Raw genomic sequence first — 23,257 nt, forward strand, 5'->3', positions numbered from 1 at the left:
GAGGGAGCCATCACCACATCAAGTCCCAGAGGAGCGAAGGAAGGAAGTGGCTACCAGCAGTGGGAGAGAGCTATAGCTGTAGCTGTAGGAGGGGCTGCTGCGGCCTTCAGAAGAGGAAAGATGCCCTGGCCAACCCACTGCCCTGTAGGAAGAGAAACCATAGATTAAACCGTTCACTGACCTCACTCTTCTCTCTCCCATCCATGGTTCTCCTGCTGGTGCCTTCCATTGATCCAACTCAACAGGAAGTCAAAGAGTAAGAGAGGCAAGCTGAGGGAGTCCATAGAGGTCAGCCTCATAGGGCACAAAGCACAGCCTCATGAGGTACACAGGCAGGGGAAGGGTAGAAAATGGATTTGAAGGATGAGATGGAGAACATTGCCAGGTACACCCTTTCCAAAATACTGCAAAGTATTTAAAATCTCATTCATGAACTCTTTTTTTTTTTTTTTTGCCATACACAGTCCTAAGAATTAAGAGAGAATTAAGATATATAATAACAACAGATTTTTAATAACAATGACATTTGGTAGTTACAATATTATTTTCATAGAAACACAAGATTCATTGATTAATTAACTTAAAGATATGGTAAAGTCTTCTCTGTATCTCCTTCAAAGCTGCTGAAATGAATTAAAAGAAGGAAAAATTGGAAAGAAAATTTTATCTACTGTGAGGCTAGGTATGGTGGCTCACATCTATAATCCCAGCAGTTTGGAATGCTGAAGTGGGAGGATTGCTTAAGAATCAGGAATTTGAGACCAACTTGGACAATAAAGTGAGAGCCTGTCTCTACTAAAAATGAAAATAATTTAAAAATTAGCCAGGCATGATGGTGTGTGCCTACAGTCCCAGCTATTTGGGGCCCTGCAGCAAGATCTCTTGAGCCCAGGAATTCAAGGCTGCAGTGAGCTACGATTGTACCACTATGCTCCAGCCTAGGTGACAGAGCAAGACTTTAACTCTAAAAAAAAAATAAAGAAATGAAAAAATTGATCTATGAAACTAGCAAAGAGCTACAATTCTCAGATCACAGGCTATAAGAATTATCTGTCAAACAGAGTATAACTTTTATTAAATCAGTGGACAACCCTAAAAGGTGATACAGTTCTCCACAGATCTTAACTGGCTCTCAAATTTCTCTCTACGTAAGGAGAGAATACAGAAAGGCCCAACACTGGGTGGGGAGAACTGTCAAAAAGTGGGGGACATCTGTGTGAAGGGGCTGGTTCCCTACCAGAGTGAACTGATGGAGAAAGTGACACCGATGGGAGTCGATGGGAGTACTGTGTGAATCCTTCATGTTTATTATCTACAAAACTGAAAACCTTAACATAGAGAAATAATCTTGAGGCAAGAGATGTAGGAAAATAGAAGGAAAAGAGCAATTCCCTTTGTAGTTGACTTGCCCTGCCACTCTTCATAAATGCTAAACCAAGTCAACAAGTAGTGGTAAAGCACCAAATATCTGTCTACCCTCCCGCAACTCACACACAGTAAGTTGGGATATGTGATCTGTCTGAATGATCTACTCACTTGCTACACAACTTTTTTGAACAGAAGACATTGCAGAGTTGTAAGAATTTTTTATGAGAAAAAATATCCAATCTAAAGCTAATGTCTCCCCCAAATCACTGTCTCCATCCCTTCTACCTATTCTTGAGCAAATAGTAGGTTTGGATAGAATTACCTCTATTTGGAAATGGATAATAAATGCAAAGCCATTAACATGCATAGATTCTATGTGCACAGTTATTATTTTTATATAAAGGAAAGACTTATCAGCAAATGGCAGATAAATACAGTTCAGAAAAATAGCCCAAGAAATACAGATAATTTTCTGATAAATTATTCTCCATACATTCAAAAAATTGAATATATGAACTCTTTTTAAAAAATAAGTGCAAAATGAGCTAGCCAAGCCAGAAAATAAATTGAAGACAACCATAAAACCATTTCAGAAGTGAAGCCTACTTAGAAACTGTTGCTTAACAAGAGAGTCAACTATCTGTACGACAGACTTTTAAATGTAAGGAAACTCATAGGAACATCAGGAAAAAATGAAAAATGTTCAGAATTAATAGTTATGGAGGGCAATAGGTAATAGATGTCCCTGTAGTAGATAACAGAACAAATACGTTCTGCATTTGAAAGCCACAATGAAAATATCTTTACAAAAAAATAAAGGAAAATATGACTCTTCAGATCAAAGGAACTACCATTTTCCATTAAAAAAAAAAACAAAAAACAAAAAACACAATGACTTACAGTGAGAAATATCAAAGAGAAGTTACCAAACTTTCAGTGCTTAAAAATAACTTGATCAGCATCAAAGTCAAAAAAAAAAAAAAAATTGCAGGAGTGGGAGGGATGGAAGCAGGCAAGCCATCTACAAAGAAGAAATAGTCAGTCTAGCTCAGACTTTTCCAGAGCAAGGGTCAATGCCAGAACACAATGGAATGATATCTTAGAGAATTATGAGGGGCAAAAAAACATGATTCTATAATTTTATACACATTCATTTGTTCATAGAAACAACCAACAGGCATTTGGAATTTAAAACACTTTGGCCCTGTTTGAAAACAAACCCTTTTAACTAAACACTAAATCAACCTGTAAGATGCTCAAAAAAGAGGAGGTCATTGATGAAAGGGCTAGTGGTGTTCTGACTGCATTTAGATCCAAGACTAACACTCAGCCCACAAAGCATGGCCCTGCCTCAGGACCTTTGCAACTGCTGTTCCTTCTTCTGCATGTCTCACCTTGTTCAAGTCTCTGTCCAAACTCGTGACTTCAAAAACCTGTTCCCTGATGACACTATCAAAAATAACCCTCCCATCACTCTCCAGTCTCCTAATGTGCTTTATTTTTTTAACATGTATTGCTGCCTGACAAAGTATATATGTAATATATGTATTGTCTGTCTCCTCTAACACAATATAAGCTCATCTGCTCTTTGACAATTTACTGCTGTATTCTCAGTGCTTGGAGCAGTACCTGGGATGAAAAGGACATTCAAAAAGATTTATCTGTTGATTGAATGAACTAAGGGAATTATGATCAAATTTGCAAATGCTAAAAACTTTGAAAACATAAAACTAACACTATGTATTAGTCCATTTTCATACTACTGTAAAGATACTACCTGAGACTAGGTAATTTGTAAACAAAGAGGTTTTATTGACTCACAGTTCTGCATGGCTGGAAAGGCCTTAGGAAACTTACAATCATGGCAGAAGGGGAAGCAGGCATGTCTTACATGGCAGCAGGAGAGAGAGAAAGAGCAGGGGAAACTGTCACTTTTAAACTATCACATCTTGTGAGAACTCACTCACTATCATGAGAACAGCATGGGGGAAACCATCCCCATAATCCAGTCACCTCCCACCAGGTCCCTTCCTGAACACATGGGAACTACAGTTTGAGATGAGATTTGGGTGGGGACACAGAGCCAAACTATATCACACTATAACTGCAGCAAATGGTAAAAGGGGGGCTAAGTGATGTGCGCTCATTTCCTCAACTTTAAGAATAAGAAATCTATCAATAAAGTCTACATTTGACAAACTGTAAAACAATCACTTGATCACTTTTGAAAGTCAATGAGATATTTTAAGCTTTGTCATTGTAAGTGATTTTCACCATCTTCTGAACATTTGCACCTTGTGGCTTACTAGGGCTCTCTGAGAAAGTGACAAGTAGAGAGAGCAAGAGCACAGACCATGGCCAATGACAGTGATGATGTACTTCAAGTTAGACTAGTCAAACATAAATATTCAAATATGAATATATAATGTGGTTAGCGTTGTCAAGGATTTGGGGAAACAGGGGCTCTCAAACATGATGGATGGCAATGTAAAGGGATACAACACTTTTGGGGGCACCTGGGCAATATATAGCAAAATTTACAATGTGCATATTCACTCACCAAGTAATTTCATTTCTAAGAAAATTGTATGCAGACTCATTTGCAGTGTGGACAAGGATGTTCACTGTAGTATTGAAAATATTAGCAAAAAGTGGAAACAAGTCTAACTCTTCATCATAAAGAACTGGTTAATGATATTCCAAAAGTAAATACTAAGCAGTTTTATAAATCGAATGAAGTAGATGTGTAAATATTGATATTCAAAGCATGTGCTCTACCACTGAGCTATATATGCTAACATATATTGATATGTAAAAGTACACAGAATGTAATATGAAGTGGAAAAAGCAAGCTGTAGAACAACATATGTGGTATGATTTCATTTATGTAAAATAAATATTTAAACCTATATATATAAGTGATTCCAACTCTATGATGTTTGCATGGAAAAATCTGGAAAGAAGCTTCCCATGTGTTCATGGTAATCACCCCTAGGAACTGAGATATGAGGGAGAGAATGGAAAATAGGAATATTTACTGCATAAACTTCTATAATATTTGAATTTTTAAAAAGCATACATTACTTTCATCAGAGAAATTATCTTCTAAAAGTCTTACACATTTCTAAACACATTTATTTGATGTCCTCCATAAGCTGAACCCACAAAATGCCACATTTTGTGTCATCAGAAGATGGATTTAGCAAGAAACATAGTTCAACCTCACAAAGTATCCATAATCACACATAGACTAAACCGTAAGCTCCTTGAAGACAGGGTAAGGGGTATTTTCATCACCATTTATCCCAAGTACCTATCACAGTGCTTTGTACATAGAAAGTATTCAATAAATATTTGCTAACTAAATGAGTTACTGGATGAATGAATGAAGGCATATGTTAAGAACCTGAAGTTATCTGTAACTCAGTGTCCCTACCACACTTATTCTTCCATGAAGCCAGATTTGTTCATTTGCAAAATCAAACTATAGATGTTTTATGATCAACCCTGGATGTTATAAGCCTAAGTCCATGTGAGAACAGGCATCTGACTGGTGATGGGGAATGCCACTTCTGATCTGAGGCTGTCACCCACATTGTCAGCGCCTCAGGGCTTACAGGGATGGCAACAACTTAGATTCTTGTGTTATGTTATTTGTGCCTTTTTAATCCCATACTGTTTTGAAGACCATTCCAGAGAAGTGTGGGGCAAAATCTGTAGGTGTGGCATCAAATTAATAACTGTAGGTGTTAAAGTGCATTCCTGCAAACACATGGATCTCATACCCAACCCACCCAGGAGGGCAGCATGTACCTGCCCTTGCCTGATGTTTCGTGTACCACACAAGAACACCGACATGGTATGGAACATGACACCAACCCCACCTTCTGGTTTTCCAGTAGGTCTTCTCTGCTCTACCCATCCAGTACAGAGCATGTCACTAAGAAAAATTTTAACTTCAATCAGTTAATACCCTCTTTTCTTGTTTATTATCTAGATTTTTCTTTCTTTCATTTCTTTTTCTGCTTGCTTTGGATTTAGTTGCTCTTCTAGTCTCTTAAGGTGGAAATTAGACCTTTCTTCTTTTCCAAGATAGACCCTTTGTAAATTTTATTTTACTTTAGATTCAGGGGAGTACATGTGCAAGTTTGTTACGTGGGTATATTGCATACTGGTGGGGACTGGACTTCTAATGTACCCATTACCCAAACAGTGAACACTGTCCCCAATAGGTAATTTTTCAACCCTTGTCCCTTCCCACCCTCCCCGTTTTGAGGTCCCCAGTGTCTATTATTTTCATCTTTAGGTCCATGTGTACATACCATTTAGCTCTCACTTATAAATGAGAACATGCAATATTTGGCGTTCTGTTTCTGAATTAGCTCACTTAGGATAATGGCATCCAGCTCCATCCACACTGCTGCAAAGGACATTATTTCATTATCTTTTATGGCTGTTTTTTTTTTTTCTTATTTAAACTAAGAAGCTCTCATTTTACTAAAACCAATAATGCTTGCGAAAAAATGACTATGTTTCCTGATTTTCACTAAGTTTCATTTTAAATTGGGAAACTTGGTGATATGGTTTGAAAGGATAAGTGCATTAGGGACATAAAGTTACAGATAAATTCAGGTTCTTAACATATGCCTTCATTCATTCATCCAGTAACTCATTTAGTTAGCAAATATTTATTGAATACTTTCTATGTACGAAGCACTGTGACAGGTACTTGGGATAAATGGTGATGAAAATATCCCTTACCCTGTCTTCAAGGAGCTTACGGTTTAGTCTGTGTGATTATGGATACTTTGTGAGGTTTAATCATTTTTCTTGCTAAATGTGTCCCCACCCAAATCTTGTCTTGTAGCTCCCACAATTCCCATGCATTGTGGAAGGCACCTAGTGGGAGATGATTGAATCATGGGGGCAGGCCTTTCATGTGCTGGTCTCATGATAGTGTATGGGTCTCATGAGACCTGGTGGTTTTTTAAATGGAAGTTTCTCTGCACAAACTCTCTTTCTGCCTGCTGACATCCACATAAGATGTGACTTGCTCCTCCTTGCCTTCTGCCATGATTGTGAGGCTTCTCCAGTCACTTGGAACTGTAAGTTTGCCATTAAACCACTTTCCTTTGTAAACTGCCCAGTCTCAGGTATGTCTTAATCAGCAGCATGAAAATGGACTAATACAGTACATTGGTGCCACTAGAGTGGGGTGCTGCTTAAAAAAATAGTTGAAAATATGGAAGCAACTTTGAAATTGGGTAACAGGCAGAGGTTGAAACAGTTCGGAGGGCTCAGAAGAAGAAAGGAAAAATGTGGGAAAGTTTGAAACTCCCTAGAGACTTGCTGAATGTCCTTGACCAAAATGCTGATAATGATATGGACAATGAAATCCAGGCTGAGGAGGTCTCAGATGGAAATGAAAAATTTGTTAGGAACTGGAGCAAAGGTGACTCTTTTTATGTTTTAGCAAAGAAACTGGCAGCATTTTTCCCTTGCCCTAGAGATTTATGGAACTTTGAACTTGAGAGAGATGATTTAGGCCATGTGGTGGAAGAAATTTCTAAGCAGCAACGCATTCAAGAGGTAACTTGGGTGCTGCTAAATGCATTCAGTTTTATAAGGCAAGCAAAGCATAAAAGTTCAGAAAATTTGCAGCCTGACAATGTGATAGAAAAGAAAAACCCCTTTCTAAGGAGAAATTTAATCAGTATACACACACATGTGTTCACTGATTTAACATCAATCTCTCATCAGGCAATGAGAATCATGACTGTTTTTTTGACCAGTAAGCCAACAAATATCTCAACAAATATTTGTCGGTTAAAATAAAACATAAAATAAGTGAATTTTATTCCCTCTTTTAATAAATGTTTAAAAGTTGGTTACAGAAAGTAAGGGGAATGGAGTCCCTATTTCACTCATATTCAAAGTGGGCTTTCCTACCTGGGATGAAATTTGAGTAGTGTTTAGATTGAAGGGAAGGAGCAGTATTTGGTACAAGGGAAATGTTGTGAGACCCAAGGAGGGACAGGAAAAGGTGATATTCTAAAAGGGAAAAAAGAGAGATGAAAAAGCTCATTATATCAAGTGATGTAGATTGGATGTCCCCCTCCAGGTATCACATTGAGATTTAATCCCCAGTGTTGTACATGGGGCCTGGTGGGAGGTGTTTCAGTCCTGGGGGTGAATCCTGGGGATGGGGCCTTGGTGCTCACTCGCAATAGTGAATAAGTTCTCCTGAGATCTGGTTGTTTAAAGTCTGTGACACTGCCCCCGCCCACCCCCACCCCGCTCTTGCTCCTGCTCCCACCATACAACTTGCCAGGCTTCTGCTTCACCTTTCTCCATGACTGAAAGCTTCCTGAGGACTCACTGGAAGCTGAGCTGACTCCTGTACCACACTTTCTATACAGCCTGCAGAATCATCAGCCAATTAAAACTCTTTTCTTTATAAATTACCCAGTCTCAAGTATTTCTTTATAACAATGCAGGAACGGCCTAATACATTAAGGAAGCCAAGGAATTAGGGCAGAAAACAGAGTTGGAAATTGGAAAGGTTAACCAAGAAGTGAGAACTTTGGAATGTCACTTGGGAATGGGAAAGCCGAGGCCAAGTTGATTAGGGAGAAGGAGGCTAATTGAGGCAGCAATTTGGATCCTGTGGAGCCAAAAGAATGTGATGAGGAAGGTCTTTGTTCACAAGGAGTTCCAGGTGTGAACTTAGCACACCTGGAAGGAAACCTTAGCCAGAGGACTCAGAGGGAATGTGGGAAAGAGCTGAGGACCTTTGTAAACTTATCAGTCCTGTGTGCTGTTCCAGTTATTGAGTACCCAAGTGCTAAGTCTGGGAGAAATACATCAAACATTAGATTATTCATGTGAGAACATAAAGATGAAAGTTGCTGCCTTGGCAAACAAGCAGGCTCTCATTTAGCCCTACCCCATGAGATGACTAGATCTATGTTCAGTCTCTTGTAAAGGACAGTCTCCATGCCTAAGAAAATGACAGTGAAGAACAAGAATGAAGTGTGCATCAGGCCGAATCTGCTCTGTATACCCAAGCCTGCTGTGGCTTCTTGCTGGTTCTCACATCTACAGTGGTATCTTCGGAATTATGTTATTTTCAATTGCCCTTCAGGCATTGTCTTTCCCTTCCTTGCTTCCTTCCCTCCTTTCCCTCCTTCCTCCCTCCCTCCCTCCTTCCCTCCCTCCCTCCCTCCCTCCCTGCCTCCCTCCCTCCCTTCCTCCCTCCCTCCCTTCCTTCCTTCCTTCCTTCTTTCTTTTTTTGAGACGAGGTTTTGCTCTGTCACCCAGTGCAGTGATGCAATTATAGCTCAGTGCATCCTCGAACTCCTGGGCTCATCAAGAGTTCCTAACACCTCTGTCCTGAAAGCACTGAGCTTGCAGCCATGAACCACCACACCATGTATTTCTTTATAAATTTAAAAAAAAAAAAAAAAGACTGAGCGTGGTGGCTCACACCTAATCCCCAGCAAGGCCGGGGCAGGGGGATTGCTTGAATCCAGGAGTTCAAGACTAGCCTGAGCAATCTAGCCTGAGCAACATAGGGCAATCCTGTCTCTATGAAAAATTAAAAATTAGCTGGGCATGGTTGTACATGCCTGTAGTCCCATCAGGAGGCTGAGGTGGGAGGCTTGTTTGAGCCCAGGAAGTCAACACTGCAATGAGCTATGACAGCACCATTGCACTCCAGGCTGGGTGACAGAGTGAGACCCTATCTAAAACAAAAAATAGCTTGGTGCCAATCCGAAATCCCATGAAATGCTGTAGACTGTAGTATTAGGCTGATGCAATAGTAATTTTTGAGTTTTGCCATTGAAAGTAATGGCAAAAATTGCAATTACTGTTGCATCAACCTAATAATAATAGATAATATTAATAGATAATAGATGACATTGATTGAGCTTACTTTATGCCAGGCTCTAAGAACCTTATATGTATATGTATCAACTTACATGCATTAACTTCTTTAATGTTCACAAAAAGTACATGAAATAGTTACTATTATTATTCCCATTTTGCAGATGGGAAAAATGAGGCCCAGGGAGATTAATGTCATTCAGCAAAGTGTCGGAAGGCCCAGACCAGCCAATCTGACTCCAGAACCTAGCTCTTAATCGTGACACTATACCTTAAATTTGTACATATCTTACAATTTACAAAGCCCTTTGGAAGAGATACAAATATTACATGATCCTCTCAACAATGCTTCAAAGTGAGTAAGGAACATCTTTGTTTCCATTGCAGAGATAGGGAAACTGAGGCTCAGAGACATTCAATTACTGGAGTAGGAAATCAATAACACCAGTATCAGGCTAGGTGGGGCCTGAAATCCATGACTCCTGACTCCTACAATGCCACACCATCTCTCACTTCTGCTTTAGCAGCCTTCCTGAGGATTAAATTGCATCTACACAATCAGATATGCAGAGGGATAAAGGCTGCATCTAGGGTTTCTTGGGTTTGGCATGAAGGTCCTGATGTCTGAAAACATGACTTTATCTCTAACTTGAAATATGATTTCAGACGGCCTCAATGTCAAGGAGTAGTGTGGGAAGAGAACGGAAGAGGAGAAGCTGACCAAGTGAGCGGGATCTAATAGCTGGCTCAGAAAATGACCCTTCCTTGGAGCGGCTGGCTGTCGCCTGTCAGAGCGGCCCTGCTGCGGCAGCAGCTCGAGAGAGTGTCCAAAAAGCAGTGCAGGGATGAAAACACAGAGAAAAGAGGCATCCGAGACCAGACCCACAACCGGAGCCCTTTATTATGCCTCTTCTGGTTAACGCCTCTTGTCTTCATGCCCTCTCTTCCCCACCCATCCATGCCATGTCCACGGTGCCAAACGTTGTAATTCCACTCTGGGCTGCCGCCAATATGTTTCTGTCTTATTTCTCCAATACCCCAGGAACAAATCAATTCTTTTGGGTCTTCTGATGGTTTCTAGTAGCCAGGACATTGCAGCCCTAGCTCATACTACCCACTAACTCATCATTCTTCCATTACACGCTTCACACCGAACCGCGTTTGCTTCCGATCCGCAGTGACCCCCTCCCTCTTTTTTTAACTGCAGTCCAATAATGCTGACATGGTTAGGAATCGGAAGTCATGGCTATTGCGGCCAACTCCCCGATAAGCGGAAGCTTGGGGCAGGGATGGGAAAGCCTAGAACGTGCCTCCGTCCTTAGCAACATCATCTACTCCCCTCACTCGCCCCCCAGGCACTGCTGGCCAAGGGGCAGCCGCAAAAACCACGCCACCCGGGGTTCCTACCCCTTGCCTCCTGCCGCCGCGGCGGCTGCTATAGAAACACCAGGCGTACACATGGGGCTGAAATTAAACACCCATCCTGGACGTGGACCCGAGCGGGATCTGCCTGCAGCCGCGGTCACCATGGCAACATGCCAAGAGGAGGGCAGCGGCCGGCGCGGTGCGGGGATACTCACTCCATCGCGGGGCTCGGCGGCCGGGCGCGCTGCTGCGGGGCTCACCGGCGCTGCTCGCCTCTCCCGGAGCCGAGTGCTCTGGCCGCGCTGAGCGCGAGGTGGAGCTGGGAGTCGTCTCCTCTCCCCGCCCGCACCCCCTCCTCCCCTGGAGGGTTGAAAGTGAATGCTCAGGCTCTCTCAGCTCCCAGCCTGCGAATAAAACGGGAAGCAATTGGATAATGTTGTTCACTGGGCGCTAGACAAGCCACCCCACTTCAGGGTTTCAGGGAGGGAGCGCGCTGGCAGCTGCGCGTCGGGTGAGGTGGCCACCAGCGAGCAGCGCTGCGCGCCCTAGGCGCCAGGTGCGCTGGCGGCTCCCCTGGGACTGACGGCGCGGCGCGGAGCCTGGGTAGAAGGGTGGGTGGGGGAGCAGAGAGGCTGCGGCGGGTGGCACAGCCCAAAGGGCACAGGGAAACGAGTGAGTCACTGGCAAGGTGGCAGCTCTCGCCGCTTAGAAGTTGCAAGAAGCGTCTGGCCTCTGCAAGCAGCAAGGACTGCCCCCAGTGGGCTGGGCATGGGTTCGGAAACGCCATTGTGCCGGCCCGGCGAGATCCCTGTGAGTTTCCCAAGCAAAACTCCAGCTGTCTTGCAGCGCCTTAATGCGGCGTTTCACCACCTTGGTGACCCCATGCCCCTTTCCGTTTCACTCCAAATTCTGCGTGTTCCCGCCTGCCAGGGAGATATTGTCCAGGGTCTGTTTCCCTAGTCTGTTATTTGAAAACAATAGCTATATTGACTATGTTTTCCCAAATTACCACGGCCCCGGCCCCGCAGTAATAAGCCACCTGGAGTACGTATTCCCTGCCTCCACCCCCTCTGAGAATCCTCTACTCCTAACGGTTTCCAGAGCAAGAACCTAGTTCTCATCCAGGTGTCCTGCACCTGCTACAATGAAGAGTCGACGGGACAGCTTCAGGCTTTTCTTGTATCTTGCAGGTGGGTCCCTTTGTGAGTTGGTGTTTGCCAGGTGCTGAAAACACAGCACCAAGCATAGGCATAGCCATCACAGTCCCTGCCCTGCAGGAGCTCACGGGTTAAAGTAGAAAGGCAAAACACAGATAAAGACAAAAATAAACATATCGTCACAGGCTGAAAATATTGCTATAAAAATTAAGTAATAAGATGCTGTGATGAATGTTCTAGAATTAATTTCTGGTGATGATTGTGCAACTGAACACACTGAAAGCTATTGAATTATACACTCTGGGTGAATTTTGTGGTCTATGAATTATGTCTTACTAAAGATGTGCTTTTAAAACATGCTTTGATGGAGAATAAAAGAGGAGTGGATGTGCGTAGGTAGATGTTCAGGGAAAGCTTTCCTGAGGGACTGGGACTGAAAGGGGAGAGGACTCAGATACGCAAGCCACAGGGCTAGGGCTTTCTGGCCAGCCAACAGCCTGTATGGTGACTCTAGATGGGAGACAGCTCCACATGTCAAGGGGCTGGAAAGAGAACCGTGCAAAATGTTCTCAGTGGATTCACTGCTCCTCCTTTTCCTCTGGAGAGTGAGCTGCAAAGTCAAACCCAGTGAAGATTCAAAAAGCTGTTTTGTGGAAGGAGACTCTGGACCAACTCCAGGTATCCCTTCACAGAGAAATTGGATGTGAATTTGGAGATCATAAAACCCTCCCCCCAATCCATGTCCCTTTCCAGTTGCATATAGGATTAAGTTCATGTGTGAATAATTAAGAGGCTTAAACAGGAAAAAGATGTGCTTTTCTGTCTTTTAAAAGATCAGAGATAAGCTGTCCTGGGCCAGTTTATGAGCTCGACTCCTGAAAGAGCAAAGAGATTCAGGCTCCTACAAAACGTTGCTCTATCATATGTGGTCTCCTTTCCTAAAATTGTTTCACAGTCCAAGTTGGCTGCTCTGGCTGTAGCCCTTATGTCTGCATTCCAGCCAACATAAATGTGGAAAGAGGAAAGAAAAATAAGTAAAGGAAGCACGCCAACTGCCTCTTAAGAAAGGCTCCCAGAAGCTGCCTCAGGACACTGTGGCCAGAGTTCAGTCATATGGCTACATTCAGTTTCCAGGGAGACTAGACAAAGCAGTCTTTACTCTGCATAGTCATGAGCCTATCCAAAAGTTGAGGCCTCCATTCCCATGTAAGAAGGGGAAAATGGGTATGGGGGACAGACAACCAGTAATCTTTGCCATTCTCCTCAATGCTTAGCATTCTGGCTTCTGCCTCCCCCATGCCATTGCCACTGCTCCCTGTAAAGTCCCCAATGCCAAATGGACATGTCTCAGTCCTCTTCTTATGTCATTTTTAAGCTATGTTGAACATTTTTACAGCTCCCTTTTGTTTTTGGTTTTTTACTTGAAGTCAGGTTTATTCAGGTATAATTTATATGCAGTGGAATTCACCCTTTGTAGGTGTACAGGCCTATGAGTTTAGATACATTATGCTATCATGTAACTGCCACCATAGTCAATATATTACATGACCATCACCCCCAAACAGTTCTTTTAAGTCCCTTCATAGTCGATCCACTCCTCCTATCTCCAGCCTCTGGCAACCACTGGTCTCATCTCTGTTCTCAGAGATTTTGCTTTTTCTAGAATATCATATAAATGGTATCAGACAGTATATAGCCTTTCATGTTCAATTTCTTTCACATTGCAAATGCTTTTGAGATCCATCCATGTTGTGTGTATAGGTGGGTAGGTCCTTTTCATTGATAAGTATAGCTTTCAGTTGTACAGCTGCACCAAAATTTGTCTATCCATTCACCACTTGAGGGATATTTGTTGTTTTCAGTTTATGGCAATTATGAAATAAAACTGCTATAAACATTCATGTACAGATCTTTATGTGAATAAATGTGTTCTCTTTGGGTAAGTATTTAGGGTCATCCCTTCCATCTTGAAAGAGTCTTCTGTGACAATACAGTACCACACCTCTAGCTATGCCATCTACTTATCTCTTAAATCTTGGTGTTCTGTAAGATTCTTACCTAAACTCTCTTCATTTCTCACTATACATACCCTTCCTGAGCAATTTCATCTACTTCTATGGCTTAACCACCAATATGATGCTGACTTCCAAAACTAAGTTTGTAGCCCAGATCATGCTCTTAAATTTCAAAACCGATACCCAAAGGTCATTGTAACATCTTCACGAATACCTCAAACCCAGTCTGTCCCAGAAGCACTTGTCATTTTCACCTGTAAATCTCTCCCTAATAACCTGCCCCTTATCCTAATACCGGAAAGGACATAAGGCCTCACTCAAAAATCTGGGTGTCTGTCTTGGTTTCTAACCATCCTGACCTCCCATATCCAGTCAATGAACAAGATTTATCCAGGCTATCCTCTAAATAGTCATCATGCCCATTCACTTCTTCCAACCCCATTGCTATTGTTGAAACAGCCTCCATCTTGGCCTCCTTGCCCCCAGTCACATCCCGTGCCAACCCATTCAACCCTACAGCCAGAGCAAACTTCCAAAAATACTAATCTGATCATATCATTCCCTTGCCTGAAACCTTTCAAGGGTATTTCTTAACTTTAATATAAAGGTTAAATTGAGTTTTAGGTACGTCCTAAGTTTTTTAAAGTTAATAGACTGACTATTACAATTTTCAAATGCAATAGGAAAATAAGAAAAATTCATTTTATAGGGCTGGGTTATTCCTTATTAAGAGTCACAAATATATTTTCTGCCATATTAACTGTAGGAAAAAAATAACAGACTGTAGAGTCAAACAGACTTTGATTAAAATTCCAGCTTTACATTTACTAGTTTTGTGAACTTGGACCTATTACTTAACCTAAGTCTCAGGTTTCTTTACGTATAAAATGAGGGCAATAATACCTATCTTTAAAGATTGTTTTGAAAATTAAACACATAGTGTATTAAATGCCTAGAACAGAGTCTGGTACTTAGTAGATACTTAATAAACAATAACTCTAATTAGCTAATCCTCATCATCATTCTCATTACACTGCAATTTTCCCTGAAATTTCAAACATTTTAATAGCTATATCTTTATTTATCTTCATGATATCCCTTTGAAGAAAGGAAACCAGTACAGGTAAAAGACACTGAGAAGACCAATTTGTTTATTTGCATTAATGAAGTAAGAATGTTAGCCCAAGTAATCTATTTATTTACTTAAAATAATATAGATTATGTTGGTAAATATAGCATAGTTATCTATATCCATTAGTCCATTTGTGAACTATATGTTATCACTAACTGTGTTAGTCTATTTGCATTGCTATAAAGGAATACCTGAGATTGGGTAATTTATCAAGAAAAGAGGCTTATTTTGGGTCACAGTTCTACAGACTGTACAGGAAGCATGATGCTGGCATCTGCTCCTAGTGAGGTCTCAGGAAGCTGACACTTGTGGTAGAAAGCAAATGGGGAGCCAGTATATCACATGGTGAGAGTGGGAGCAAGAGAGAGGGAACAAGAGAGAGTAGCGGTCCCAGACTCTTTTAAACAACCAGATATCACATGAACTAACAGAGCAAGAACTCACTCATCACCAAGGAAATGTCTCTAAGCCGTTCATGAGGGATCCACCTCCATGATCCAATATCTCCCACTAGGCCCCACCTCCAACACTAGGGATCACATATTAACATGAGATTTGGAGGGGACACACATCCAGACCATATCAGCTACAAAGTAGCAGAGTACATGACTATGCAGATACATTGGTACACATTCTCTAATAGTTAATTCATTAACTGGTTAATGAAATCATAGTTAAGTCATTAAGCTGAGTTCACTGAGGACCCTTTGCACACCAAGTACATATTAATGCCTCTCCTACCTGGAAGTCAGTAAATTAACAGCTCTTCCTGTCTGAAATGTAGTTTAGAATTGGGAAATAAGCAAAACAATGATATCACAAAGTCCATGCTAGAAGCACTTATTCTTACTCTCTTGAGGTCATAAATGTCTGATGAAAAACACACAGGTGGCACAAACCTACATTTTGCTGGGAATATCAGGGCGTTTGCTGATGCTCTGAAGCCCATCCCTTGTCCATGGACCTTGGGCTAAGTTCTACTTGTCTCAAATTTGCAACTTCCTTGCCTATATGTTGTTTTATATTCATCCTGCAATGATCCTATAGGACAGTTATTTATTATCATCATTTTATAGATTAAAAAAACTTAAGTTCAGAGTAGTTAAAAACTTGTTCAAGTCATAGTAGTAAGAGTCAAATTCATCAACAGAACTGAAGTGTTCAACCTCTTGATCTGTCAAAGAACAAGTTACCTTGTACAGCAAAACCTAATGGGATTTCACATAAGTAAAATGCATGAGCTTTACAATAGAAACACTTTCTTAAAAAGTTTTTAATAGTTTTGGGGGTACAGGTGGTTTTTGGTTACATGGATAAATTCTTTAATGGTGATTTCAGAGATTTTAGTGCACCTATCACCCAGTGTACACTACACCCAATATGTAGTCTTTTATCCCTCACCTCCCTCCCAACCTTCCCCCTCAAGTTCCCAAAGTACATTATATCATTCTTATGCCTTTGCGTCCTGATAGCTGAGCTTCCACTTATAAGCGAGAACATACAATATTTGGTTTTCCATTCGTGAGTTTCTTCACTTAGAATAATGGCCTCTAGCTCCATCCAAGTTGCTGCAAAAGACATTATTTTGTCCCTTTTTGTGGTTGAGTAATATTTCATGGTGTATATATACACCATATTTTCTTTGGTTGATGGGCACCTAGGTTAGTTCTATATCTTTGCAATTGTGAATTGTGCTGCTATAAACGTGTGTGCATGTGTCTTTTTCATATAGTGACTTATTTTCCTTCAAATAGTTACCGAGTAGTGGCATTGCTGGATGGAATGGAAGTTCTATTTTTAGTTCTTTAAAGAATATCCATGCTAGAACAGAAATTCTTAAACTGGGGGCTATGGATGGGCATCAGGGATCTGGCTGGGATTATAGACAGAATTATGGCTTAGGAGGAGGTAGGGGATAGAGAAGAGGGTCCACACCTCTCACCACAATCTCAGTGTTCCCTGATTCAAAACAAACAAAACTCTATATATGACTAGATATAACACTTAGTATGTTTGGTTAAATGATTTTCTGGTTTACTAAAAATAGAAACACACATGAGAAGGAGTTGGAGAAAAACAGGAAAAGTGATACTTCAGGCAGTAACCACTACAAGGAAGAAAACTGTGAAAATGCACACAAGGCAACAACAGCCACCAAAACGTCAGTTCTGGACCATTCTTCAACATGTGTGAAGGTTGTTTAAAAGTGGAGACTCCGTCTCAAAAAAATAAAATAAAATAAAATAAAAGTGGAATACACAGCCTTGCATATCTCAGTAGTTCCCGAGAACATTAAGTAGTAACAACGTTCAGCACCCGTGTTTAACCAAACAGGCTGTCGCAATTTTCCATTCAGATTAGGCTCTTAATATTTCCAATTTGACTAGGCTAAAATTTAGTTGTTTGGAAAATGTATTCATTTCCATGTTCAAGTGGCATTCTTGTTCCTTGTCAGTGTTGGATGAATGGACATATTACTATAATTTAAAATGTCTATCTGAGGATGACGGGAATAAAAACCAGCACAACCACTGTCAAGCTCAAAGCAGCCTTCCGATGTATTAACAAACCAAAAGTAAACCACTAGACTGATAATCAAAATATAAAAACAATCAGTCTTCTCATCTACTAGGTATTAGTGGATTTCAGTTGTATTCCTACAGTAGGAAGTATTATGTCCTATGGAGCTTCCTGTACTTTTTTACATTTTATACCATGTACTGTTTTGCCTTTTTATATTATCATGTACATAATGTTACTGTTAGAGATGTGTAGAAAAGAAACATCTCTAACTGAAATTAGGTATTTGTTCATCTAGCTCTGTAAAGTGGAGGGGAGTCAGAGGGTGTAATTCAATAATGCATGGTTCCAGGCACAGTGGCTCATGCCTACAATCCCAGCACTTCAGGAGGCTGAAGCAGGAGGATTGTTTGAGTCCAGGAGTTTGAGACTGAAGTGAGCTATGATAGAATCATTACGCTGCAGCTTGGATGACAGAGCAAGACCCTGTTACAATAAATAAATAAATTTATAATACTTTATAATATAAATATATTAACAAACCAAAAGCAAACCATCAGATTAATAATTAAAATATAAAAACAAGCAGTCTTCTCATCTACCTGACATTACTAGAGTACTTGACGTGACTGTCATCCAGCCTGGACGACAGAGCACGACCCTGTCTCAACAAGTAAATAAATAGTGGATGGAGTTTTGTTAATCTGTAGACTTCCCACTTGGTTATAGGGCTGGAGTTAATATCACGGAGTCACTGTTAGCCTTAATGTCTCATTCTTCTACCACTAATAAGTTCTCTCTGAAATACGTCACTCAAATGGTCTCTTGTAATTCTGCAGATGTTAGGTAAAAGTGGTCTATAGATTGTAACAGGATGTTGGGAAAATGTAAATTGGTCTTTTCTTTGGTTAAACATGGGCAAAATTGATCTCTCCCCTTCACGGTCTTTCTATTGATTTCTCTATATATTTATGGGCATGCTCAGACCAGACACTGGAAGCATTGGCTTCTGACTCTGGGTAATTCTTGGAATCATAGTCTATTGAGGATGGAGGGATCCTGGGGGTGACTTAGTCCCACAGCCAACACAAATTTCTGCACTTGACCTGGAATCATCCTCTTTGTTGCAGCATACTTATTGTTTTCTTCTAGCTCAGAAAGCTGAAAAGACCTATTTGTTTTTTGTTTTGAGAATCCACTCACACATCCACAAAATGACGTATGTGTTCAGAACAGCTCATGATTATGTGTGTACAGATGTAGCAAGAACATTTCTTTCACCACTGCCAAGTCTGACCTATGATGGAAGAGGAACAATGACCTCTCAGAGATAACCCAGTGACACCATGGACTCACCAAGGGGACTTTGCCGAGGAAAATAGCTGCCCCTTAACCACACATTAGAGAGAGGCAAGTGCGGTGTCACCCGGATATGCTGCACATTGGTTAAGCTGAGAGCCAGAAGACATTGGTGATGTTTAATTGATATAAGGCCATTAATACTTAACTCAGGATAGTCCTATCAACTCCGCTATCCCGCATGAGGATGGAGAAGCTATTTGGTTACTTGGTGGTATCTTTGAAGGGAGGCTTACATATATCATCGTTAGATACTTTCATCTAATACAATATTAAATGTCAATTTTTTTTTGAGATGGAGTCTCACTCTGTTGCCCCAGCTAGATTGCAGTGGCACGATCTCGGCTCACTGCAACCTCCACCTCCCGGGTACAAGCAATTCTCCTGCCTCAGCCTCCTGAGTAGCTGGGATTACAGGCGCTGCCACCACGCCTGGCTAATTTTTGTATTTTTAGTAGAGACAGGGTTTTGCCATGTTGGTCAGACTGGTCTTGAACTCCCAACCTTGTGATCCGCCCACCTCGGCCTCCCAAAGTGCTGTGATTACAGGCGTGAGCCACCACGCATGGGATAAGTGTCAATATGAAAAGCAGCTGTGGCAGAGATGGACCTCAAATTTTTTTGGAAACTCTTTTGAGGAGGATAATATGAAAGTTAAAACTCATTTCTCCCTTCGGAAAGTGGAAAATTGGGTTTTTTCCCCAAGGCAGAATGTTATTTAGCTGTTGGAAAAATGTGAGTGGAACATCTTCTATAAATACAATCAAGGATCCATTCAAATGTAAGCCCTGAGGGGGCAAGGATTTATTTTTCAATTTTATTTATTAACACGTTCCCTACAATAGTACCTATCACATAGTAGAATCTCAATAAATATTTGTTGAATAAAATAATGAAAAAATTCCCCGAGCCAGACCCCAAGAAGTTGTACTTTCTTAGATGCTTCTTTAATCAAATCGAAGTCATTACAGTTGATGGTTTCCATAGTAATGTTTTTTTCTCTAAGCATGCACTGACTGCCTTATGCCTGTATAGTATTATCTGTTTTGTGTGTATATGTTGCTAGCTAAGGGATCAAGAACATGACCCATGTGAATACACACACACACACACACACACACACACACACGCACGCACAATATGCAGGAAAACATGCAAATCTGTCTTCTCTTCATTTGATGCTGGAGAAACCTATGAAAAGGAACTTAACTACATTTGAGGCAATACGACGTGGTCTAGACTGTTAATGTTCCACCTATGGTATTAATACTCAATTAACCTAGACTTTGGGAATATGTTTGGGAACAAGTATTATGTATAATGTATAACCCATAGGACCAAATCATATCTCTATAGATAGGACAGGGTTTCCAGTGAAGGGAGTTGATGGTGTCGCTCTCATTCTGGGAAAGGGTCAGTTTCAGGTTGGGAAACCCGCCAAGAGGGATGTTAGCACCGGGTTAAAGGAAAAATGGTGTCAGGTCCTATAGTAGAATACGGGACTGCAATGATGCATAAGACATGCCCCTAAGAAACTCAGGGTTGAGTGGGGGAAGTACATATATTTATATATCTATAAATATAAATATAAGTATATTTTTATATATCTATAAATATAAATGTATATTTTAAATAAATCTATATAATCAAAATCATCTGATTACATGTATGATTAAAATTGCAATTCAAGGTTGTTAGTGATGACAGAGATGAGGGTAAGTAGAGAAATAGGTAGGAGTGGCTGATACTTAGACTATACTTTAATACTTGATCAGGAAAGACAGAGAGAAAGAGAGAGAGAGAGTGTGTGTGTGTATGTGTCTGCGTGTGTGTCTCTGTGTGTGTGTGTGTGTGTGTCTCTGTGTGCCTGTGTGTCCAAGAATTTAGAAAAAAGTCATGAGAATGTTTTCTCATGCAAGAGAGACCAGCAAAATCAAAGACCAAGGAACAAGAATCAGTAGGATGAAGTCTACATATTTCTGGCAATTGCTTGGATGTGAGGCACAGAGAAGCACCACAGATTGCTCAATTCCAGTGGCACCATTAACATAAAATACAGTGTGACAGTGCCCCCTGGGGTTGTGCAATGCAGTGGTCCTGAAGGAAGTGGTTAAAGATGAGGCTGGAGCTAACGCTGGAAATGAGACTAAGTGGCTTTGAATGTAGAAGCTTAACTAAGCTCACCTCTAAATCACAAGCAGACTATCATAACTGGAGACACTCACAGTCTTTCTTAGTTTATAATTTTTACTTCCTTGAAATTTTTGAGACACATACAGAACAAATAGAACCATGTTTCATGATTGCCATAGCTGGTTTTATCTATAATCATAATTTATGTTCTACCTCATTTCAAGTAGTTTAGATTTTCTCCCTCCTGGGAAACTGGGACAGTATATTGTGATGTAGAGGAAAGTATCATCTGGAGGTTGGACCTCATATCTCCCACTCAGTCTTATGCTATGGCTTCTGTGTCATGTCCACAAGGTACTGGCGTACAGTGTAGATAGTGAATTTTAGTGTACACAAGACTGGAGGCAGGAAAGCTAGTGAGAAGGCTGCTGCAATAGTTTAGACAAACAACGATGAGATCCTAAATTAGGGCAGTGAAAGTTGGCATGGAAAGGAAAGAGAATCAAGAAATATGCCAGGACTCAGAATGTGTGGATAAGAGAAAGGCATTGAGCCTGATTCTCACGGCTCAAATGACTCAGTTTGAAAGGCGATAGCACCAACTGAGCTCTGCAGAGCATCAAGAGAGGCCCACAGGTGCCACTAGAGGATCCTGACCTCAGCAAATGAACAGCAGCTTATCATCACTTTCCTCTGGACTAGGACCACCTTGTGTTCTACATGTGACCTATGACATATCTCAAGCTTTTTGCATTAGAGCTGTGCAAAGAAGTCTGGAATGTTTGAGGAATTGATTGAACTTGATTTTCTGCAATACACTCTCCTGGAGAGCTGTGAATTTATAGTATCAGAGGACTCGGGGGAAGATAAGTAATGCAACTGGTTATTCACAAATTGCATTTTCTGTTATATGTTAATCTAGAGAACTAAGTAAGTCACTCCCAATGAGAAATAACTTGGCTTTCAGGTAGTAAACTTTCTATCATTAGAAAGATCAGCCAATTGGGCTAGGCGTTTTTTAGCTACCGGTTGCAACTTCTTCCCATTATACCTCCATTCTCAGATAAAGCTTTTAAATGTCTTCCTTTTAACCAAGTGAATTATATCAACTTTTCCCTCCCACCTCCTTTTCCAGTTGCCCACCTTCATCAACACTCCAAGAACTCTTCTTTCTGCCTATATCATCCTCATATCACTGACTTAAACGCCCGTGTGAATGCCTTATGCAAACCTTCCTTCAAAGTTCCTTGACCTCTTCAACCTCAAAAACTGTACTCTAGCCAACTACTCCCATCAGATTTCGTGTTCACATGCCAAATGTGAACATGACCTACAAACTTACTGCAACATGAAAATAGCGAGGGTACTCCTGGGTTGAGGATCAAATCCTGGGAAAGGCACAGTGCAGTACCACTCCCACACTCTACTTGCTGTCTCCCTCACAGCCACCCCTGATGTGTCAGCTGTCCCTGGGGACACAGGTTTGTGGAGCAGAAGCACATGGAAGGTATGGAACAAGGGCAGCTTCTCTCCTTGCTTCCCCATATTCTTGGTCCCTGAACTCTAAGGCTGTTTTGTGAAAATGAACTACACCCTGGCCTCTTTCCAATGAATGAGAGAGGATGCTGCCACCCCCACCTCCAATATTCGCCCAGTGACACTGACACAGATCTGGGCAGTGAACCCGGGTTGGTGAGAAGGTCCAAGTCAGATCAGGCTAAGGTTCTGTGGCCTGCAGGCAGGGGAATATCCTGCGTAAACATTTTGAAATAGGGTAATTTTGTTCTGGAGTCCTCCCCACCCCTTTTTCATCCTCTGAGTTATTTTCTCTTAGCTTACCCCAACCTGGCCAGGATAATTCGGGATGAGTTTTGAGAGTTCAGCATACAGAAGTCAGGCATTTTAAAAGAGTAAAGTGGGTCAGGTAGAGGGACCATAGGAAATGATGGCGGTGGTGACAAGGAGACTATAAACCATCTACAGTGTACCTCTACTCAGGCCAGTCAACTATCACCATGCAGGAGTATAGACAGATCTGGTGTGTCCGGATCCCCTGAATTTTCTCCAGGAAAATAAGAAAAATAAGAAAAATCTTTATCTTTATATAAAATCTCCCCCTAGAAAATGACAAGAAAGTAAAAATTTTAAAGTAATCCAGTGGATCCTGTGGCCATTTTGGTTTAAGGGGTCAGCTCTGGTTTAAGAGATCAGCTGCAATGGGTTTGAATTTCACAGACGACATCAATTTTCATAGCTTTCCGCAGAGTCACACAGTTTACATACACTCCATGGCTACTTAATGATGGATTAGAAGAGGTAGG

General features: G+C 41.1%; 1 protein-coding gene across 4 annotated transcripts in view; it reads right to left on the minus strand.

Moving 5' to 3' along the window:
- The window catches only part of PALM2AKAP2 (PALM2 and AKAP2 fusion), a 525,798-nt gene extending 514,883 nt beyond the window's left edge, over nucleotides 1-10,915 (minus strand). For 3 of the 4 annotated variants that reach the window (XM_077965341.1, XM_077965340.1, XM_077965339.1), the window contains exon 1: nucleotides 10,836-10,915. In XM_077965341.1, coding sequence (XP_077821467.1) covers nucleotides 10,836-10,840 — 5 coding nt within the window. In that variant the 5' untranslated portion in view covers nucleotides 10,841-10,915. 4 annotated transcript variants of the gene reach the window in all.
- Between the last annotated feature and the right edge of the window lie 12,342 nt (nucleotides 10,916-23,257).

The sequence above is a fragment of the Macaca mulatta genome, chromosome 15 (assembly GCF_049350105.2).
Source record: "Macaca mulatta isolate MMU2019108-1 chromosome 15, T2T-MMU8v2.0, whole genome shotgun sequence".
Classification (NCBI taxonomy): domain Eukaryota; kingdom Metazoa; phylum Chordata; class Mammalia; order Primates; family Cercopithecidae; genus Macaca; species Macaca mulatta.